The sequence below is a fragment of the Sinocyclocheilus rhinocerous genome, unplaced genomic scaffold (assembly GCF_001515625.1).
Source record: "Sinocyclocheilus rhinocerous isolate Xijiao unplaced genomic scaffold, SAMN03320098_v1.1 scaffold828, whole genome shotgun sequence".
NCBI classification, from domain to species: Eukaryota; Metazoa; Chordata; class Actinopteri; order Cypriniformes; family Cyprinidae; genus Sinocyclocheilus; species Sinocyclocheilus rhinocerous.
In genome coordinates this window covers 61,589-69,277 of record NW_015634025.1, presented here as the reverse complement: position 1 = coordinate 69,277, position 7,689 = coordinate 61,589, and the positions used below count along the sequence as shown (strand labels likewise).

At 36.6% G+C, this 7,689-nt stretch overlaps 1 protein-coding gene across 1 annotated transcript in view; it reads left to right on the top strand.

Annotated features, from left to right (window-relative positions):
• Positions 1–1,766, top strand: part of LOC107745169 (COX assembly mitochondrial protein homolog) — a 7,320-nt gene extending 5,554 nt beyond the window's left edge. Inside the window, exon 4 of the mRNA XM_016559016.1 lies at positions 1,181–1,766. Coding sequence (XP_016414502.1) covers positions 1,181–1,301 — 121 coding nt within the window. The 3' untranslated portion in view covers positions 1,302–1,766. The remainder of the gene's footprint in view (positions 1–1,180) is intronic.
• Positions 1,767–7,689: the final 5,923 nt, after the last annotated feature.

Here is a 7,689-nt window from a genome sequence, read left to right as displayed (position 1 = left end):
TATATATATATATATATATATATATATAAATGGGCACGTCTGGTCTCATTGGTGTATCCATCTAGAGATCCTAAAAAAAGGTTTGAAAACATGGTTTATTTAATCAAAATCTTGATTTTATATCAAATCAAAATGGTCTAGTTGGTTGATCCTAAAATTGCATTATGCTTCATTAATAAAAATATGTAATTAATAATGAAAATAATAAATTATACAAAACTGCTAGATTTTTTTTTTATGACATTAAAGCACTGGAGTGACTTTTTTAAAATATAAAATAAATGAAACACTTTGACTCACAATCATGAACATCTACAACTTCAATTTGGCAGACAAAGTCTCTTTAAATGTTTTTGAAATGAGCACATGGTCATATAAATATTAGGATAATTACATAACATTTACATTACAAACATTTCTGAAGCTAGTCCCAAAAATAAATAAATAAATAAATTACCATGCAAATTAAGTTTGAAAACATGGTTCATTTAATAAAAATCTTGACACAAAGATTCTTAAGAACCCTTTTTTACAAATATATATAAAAAACAAACTAAAATAAAAATTTGTATAATCAAGTTTTTTTTTTTTTTTTTACCAATTATTAATTATGTATTTTTATTATGTTATTAAAGCACTAGACTAGCTATGTTTTAAAATATAAAATATTTAAGTAAATTCGTGTCTGTCAGAATGTAGCTGTTAGATGTTCGTGATTGAGACAAAGTCTCCTAAAATATTTAGATCTTTTCTGACACAAGAAAGTGTTACATTGTAACATTATAAAGATTTTTTCATGATGTTAACAATTTAAACGTTCATGATATTTGATACATTAAGATGATTTTCTCAATATTTAGATTTTTTTGCACCCTCAGATTCCAGATTTTCAAATAGTTGTATCTCAGCCAAATATTGTTCTATCCTAACAAACCATACATCAATGGAAAGATTATTTATTCAGCTTTCAGATGATGTATACATCTCAATTTCACAAAATTGAAACTTAAAGACTGGTTTTGTGCTCCAGGGTCACATATATATATATATAAAACAACAAAAAAGTGCCATGAAAATCAAGTTTGAAGATCATGTTTATTTGATAAATGTTGATGAAGCAGGAGTTTTGGTCATGTATTTTAGTGTGTGATCGTGCTCTGAATGGCGTTTCTTCTCTCAGTTATCAGGATCCTGCGTTCTTCGAGGAGTGCAAACAGGAGTATCTCAGAGAGAAACGCGAATACGAACAGACGGGGATTCCAGCCAAGAACAGAAAGCAGAAGCTTCCCACCAGCATGTGATGAACGTGATGAAGAACACTGCAGCGAGGAGGAGGAGGATGGACCATGAAAGTCATTTCTGGTCGTTTTTAGAGACGCTGTTGTCTCTGATGGACGTTTTCTGTATCTGTTGCATTGCTGTGGTTTATATTCATGATTAGCTCTTATGAATCATCACTAGTCTAATAAGAATTCATAGAGAATGTTTCTGAATCACATTAGATGTGTATCGTCCCACAGACCCCCGGGACTTACTGCCACAGAACCTGCGGTTTGTTTGTGTGTTTTAAAATCCATAGCTCAGAGTTATTCATGATGCTCGTGTTCGGATGATTTTCAATCAGTTTGTGCTTCAGATTCAGGAAGTTGTTCAATCAGAACCTCCTGGAACGATCGTTCAGCTGCTGTAATTCAGTGTCTGTAATTGTTTGTAGCACTGTAGCAACATTTTTAAAAAATGCTAAATATAATATAAATAACTGGTGATATTGTGTACTTTTAATAAAATATTTTAAATTATATATAACAAAAGGTTTGGGGTCAGTAATGTCTTTAAAAAGTATCTTCTGCTCACCAAGGCTGCATTTATTTGATCGAAAATACAGTAAAAATTGTGAAATATTATTAGAATGTAAAATAACTTATCTATGTGAATGTGTTAAACTGTAATTTATTTCTGTGATCAAAGCTGCCAGGGTCACATATATATATATAAAACAACAAAAAAGTGCCATGAAAATCAAGTTTGAAGATCATGTTTATTTGATAAATGTTGATGAAGCAGGAGTTTTGGTCATGTATTTTAGTGTGTGATCGTGCTCTGAATGGCGTTTCTTCTCTCAGTTATCAGGATCCTGCGTTCTTCGAGGAGTGCAAACAGGAGTATCTCAGAGAGAAACGCGAATACGAACAGACGGGGATTCCAGCCAAGAACAGAAAGCAGAAGCTTCCCACCAGCATGTGATGAACGTGATGAAGAACACTGCAGCGAGGAGGAGGAGGATGGACCATGAAAGTCATTTCTGGTCGTTTTTAGAGACGCTGTTGTCTCTGATGGACGTTTTCTGTATCTGTTGCATTGCTGTGGTTTATATTCATGATTAGCTCTTATGAATCATCACTAGTCTAATAAGAATTCATAGAGAATGTTTCTGAATCACATTAGATGTGTATCGTCCCACAGACCCCCGGGACTTACTGCCACAGAACCTGCGGTTTGTTTGTGTGTTTTAAAATCCATAGCTCAGAGTTATTCATGATGCTCGTGTTCGGATGATTTTCAATCAGTTTGTGCTTCAGATTCAGGAAGTTGTTCAATCAGAACCTCCTGGAACGATCGTTCAGCTGCTGTAATTCAGTGTCTGTAATTGTTTGTAGCACTGTAGCAAAATTTTAAAAAAATGCTAAATATAATATAAATAACTGGTGATATTGTGTACTTTTAATAAAATATTTTAAATTATATATAACAAAAGGTTTGGGGTCAGTAATGTCTTTAAAAAGTATCTTCTGCTCACCAAGGCTGCATTTATTTGATCGAAAATACAGTAAAAATTGTGAAATATTAGAATGTAAAATAACTGTTATCTATGTGAATGTGTTAAACTGTAATTATTTCTGTGATGCGCAGCTGTATTTTCAGCATCATTACTCCAGTCTTCAGTGTCACATGATCTTCAGAAATCATTCTAATATGCTGATTTGCTGCTCAACAAACATTTCTGATTATTATCAATGTTGAAAACAGTTGTGCTGCACAATATTTTTTTTACAAGAAAAATTCTATCACTCAAAAATCAAAACCCTTTGAAAATGGGATAGTTTGTTAGAGCTAACGGTCATAAGAGCATCAGATACAATTTATATTCATCCTTCAAATGCAAAGTTACAATAATTCCAGAATGTATCATCACAGCATCACATCTCAACCCTCCACGGATACAGCAACGTTACATCAGACCTTTTAACCCTTAGACTTGAGCAAATACAAATGTTCACATGAATTCATTTATTGAATATTTACACATTTTCAGGATTGATAATCCTAAAAAATAATCTACTGTACATTGCATTTGGTTCTCAGATCGGTTGCAGTAGAGCCGAACGTGTTTCATGTCAAATCAAACTTCAAAACGTTTCCAGAAACACAAAACCTCCAGCGAGCATCAGCAGATCAAGCACTGTGGTCACATGATCAAACTGGCAAATCTCAGCTTTTAAAGGGATAGTGCACCCAAAAATGAAAATTCTGTCATTAAGCGGAAGCGAAGAAAATGTTGAATATAGTTGTTATTCCCATCGCTTCAGAAAATTAACCAGTGGAGTAACATGTTCTACTTCCATCACTGCCTTTCTGGGCCTTCGAAGTGAAAGTTGCTCAGGCTGTCAATGGAGGGACAGAAACCTCTCGGATTTCATTTAAAATATCTTCAATTGTGTTCCGAGGATGAAGGAAAGTCTTAGGGGATTGCAACAACATGAGGGTGAGTAAATAATGACAGGATTTTCATTTTAGGGTGAACTATCAGCACAAGATAACCTTCAATACCAGTTGTTTCTCAAAGTGGAACCTGTAGACTATTCTAAGTTTTAGATACACATACAATAGATTTTTCATCAGCTTTGTGCTTCACATTTCTTTAAACAGGACAGAACGCAGTTGGTATCAAGACAAAACATTTTACTGTGATCTGTGACAAACACTCGTCCGTCATTAGAAACACCGACTGCTTGTGTCTCTGTACATTATTAATGCCGTTAAGGTGGTTTGTCTCAGATTTTGGCCATATATATATGTTTTATTTTACAAACATCTTTGAAAGATTCATCAGTGCACGTGTTCTAAAGAAAAAGAAACATTACAATCATTCATCAACATTAAAGATTTAAAAGAAAGCCTTTCACAACCAGATCCATTGATTCCTGATGGATAAAATCACATCTTCTTAATGAATACTCATCAGATTAGAGAAGTAAAATGGCATGTTTCATGTTGACTTTAAACAGGGCTTCAGTTTCTGATTCTTCAAGAATTGCAAGAATCTTAAATATAGCAATTAAGGAGCCAAACACAACAAAATGAGGCAAATGAGGAGCTAAGCAAGGCAGCAAGCATCAGATCAACTGCAATGAGTAATTTAAAGATGACTTTAGCCAAAATGGCTAAAAAATCAAATGCAATCACTAGTAATATGATGCAATGGTTTATCGCTTTTGACCAATAGGTGGCGCTGTTGTCAAATTGATGTGGTGAGGTCAGTGTGAGGTGACAAATACACACATACAGTTTGGTGTCAATATGTCAAAGCTTTGCACAGATACAGCCTCAGATGCAGCAGTATGGCAGCGTGTTTGCGGTCATCAAATTTGTTGATGCGTTAAGCAAAAACCGTTTTGTGACAAAACATTTTACTGTGATCTGTGACAAACACTCGTCCGTCATTAGAAACACCGACTGCTTGTGTCTCTGTACATTATTAATGCCGTTAAGGTGGTTTGTCTCAGATTTTGGCCATATATATATGTTTTATTTTACAAACATCTTTGAAAGATTCATCAGTGCACGTGTTCTAAAGAAAAAGAAACATTACAATCATTCATCAACATTAAAGATTTAAAAGAAAGCCTTTCACAACCAGATCCATTGATTCCTGATGGATAAAATCACATCTTCTTAATGAATACTCATCAGATTAGAGAAGTAAAATGGCATGTTTCATGTTGACTTTAAACAGGGCTTCAGTTTCTGATTCTTCAAGAATTGCAAGAATCTTAAATATAGCAATTAAGGAGCCAAACACAACAAAATGAGGCAAATGAGGAGCTAAGCAAGGCAGCAAGCATCAGATCAACTGCAATGAGTAATTTAAAGATGACTTTAGCCAAAATGGCTAAAAAATCAAATGCAATCACTAGTAATATGATGCAATGGTTTATCGCTTTTGACCAATAGGTGGCGCTGTTGTCAAATTGATGTGGTGAGGTCAGTGTGAGGTGACAAATACACACATACAGTTTGGTGTCAATATGTCAAAGCTTTGCAGAGATACAGCCTCAGATGCAGTATGGCAGCGTGTTTGCGGTCATCAAATTTGTTGATGCGTTAAGCAAAAAACGTTTTGTGTATCGACACAAAATTCATAACTTTTTGTCGGCATGGTGTGAAGATGATCTGAGTCAAATTTGGTAAAAATCGGACCAATGGTCCAGGAGGAGTTTGGCTATTAGCATTTTTTAAGATTTCATTCAGATTTTTTACCACAAAGTGGCACTGCCCCAAAACTTTTTGAGTATCTTCAGGGTGTGGTTTCAAAGATGCATACCAAGTTTTGTGATTTTACGACAAAATTGACTAAATTAAAAATGGCCGACACCCAAAATAGCTAATGTGGTGTATCATTTGACTCGGTTTGTCGCACCAAATTGAAAATTAACAGTTTTGTGATTTTTGGACAAATTGTTCAAAAATAAAAAAAAATCATATCTCCTGACCACTAGGTGGCGCTGTGCCGAAACTGTACAGGTATTCTCAAGTCATGGTTGTTATAACACACACCATGTTTGATCTCAATACGCTAAAGCGTTGCGGAGATATAGCCTCACGTCCATTTTGGCATGCTCTTCGACAAATTTGTTTGCACGTTATTCGAGAACGGTTTAACTAATCAACTTGAATTCCATAGCTTTTTGTCGGCATGGTGTGAAGATGATCTGGTTCAAATTTGGTAAAAATCGGACCAATGGTCCAGGACGAGTTTGGCTATTAGCATTTTTTAAAATTTCATTCTGATTTTTTACCACAAAGTGGCACTGCCCCAAAACTTTTTGAGTATCTTCAGGGTGTGGTGTCAAAGATGCATACCAAGTTTTGTGATTTTACGACAAAATTTACTAAATTAAAAATGGCCGACACCCAAAATAGCTAATGTGGGGTATCATTTGACTCAGTTTGTCGCCACCAAATTGAAAATTAACAGTTTTGTGATTTTTGGACAAATTGTTCAAAAATAACAATTTTTCATATCTCCTGACCACTAGGTGGCGCTGTGCCAAAACTGTACAGGTATTCTCAAGTCATGGTTGTTATAACACACACCATGTTTGATCTCAATACGCTAAAGCGTTGCGGAGATATAGCCTCACGTCCATTTTGGCATGCCCTTCGACAAATTTGTTTGCGTGTTATTCGAGAACGGTTTAACTAATCAACTTGAATTCCATAGCTTTTTGTCGGCATGGTCTGAAGATGATCGGAGTCAAATTTCCTGAAAATTGGAGCAACAGCCTAGGAGCAATTCAAAAAGAAGCAAGTTTTTCGAAAAATTCAAAATGGCAGGAACATTTTCATGATGGAAAATGACGTCATAGGGTGCCATCGAATCAGCATGAGCCGAGGAATTTTGTTTGTTAAAGGAATTCTGAATTTTTCAGAGAAATTTTGAAAAGAATTTTGCTTTTGCTAGACTTTACGGTTCAAAAGTTATTAGCATAAACATGAGTGCAAATTTGAGCTGTTGGTGGCGCTATAGGGTTAGAGACTCCAAATTTGCTATGGTTAATGTTGAGACTGTCCTCTATCTGTGTGCCAAATTTCATCACTTTCTCGCAAGCGGTTCTGTGGGCTGCCATAGACTCAAGAGCAGAGGAAGAAAACTAACGGATACAGTAAGTTCTCTGGCCCTAAAAAAAGTCGATCATTTACTATAGAAAGACTTTTTAATATGCAAATTTTCAGGTTGACTGCGAGACCCCGTTTAAAGCAAAATAACTTGCACAAACACACCCGCTGCCCACAGATCAGCTCATTTATTGACTAAATCTAAACACTAAAACTTTGTTTCCCCTGATTTGGGGTTTGAACAGCTGTATATGGGTATAAAGACACGACAGATGTGTTCCTAAAGAAAAATCCTTCGAGGAGTGCGTGAACTACTAAAACATTCCCCTTACACGTTCATAATACGAGACAGGATCCGTCACGGTTAATAGAATCGACTCGAGATGAACACAAGCCTATAGGATATAATGAATCACAAATATACGTCAGGAACGCGTCCATTCCAGCGTCCGGCTCTCGGGTGTTTGGTGTCCCGCGTGGGTTTCTCCGTCCCAGTCTGCTCGAGGTATTTGCTCATCCGGGATCATCCAGAGAGGGACGTGTGTGTTAAGGCAGGTAAGGTGTGGTGTGGCGGGAGCGTGACTCAGTGCGGTTGGGCCCAGTCGCCGGCGGGGCTCTTGGGCTTGGTTTGGTCCCAGAACAGGGCGTCGCTTGGACGGGGAGGGCTGGGGAAGGACCAGGAGCTGTCGTCCAGCGAGCTCATGCGCAGAGTGGGATTGAGCCGCACGCCGGGGCTACCCAGCGGAGCCGGACGAGGGACGGTCCAAGGGTCCTTCAGGCAGTTCTCCTGCA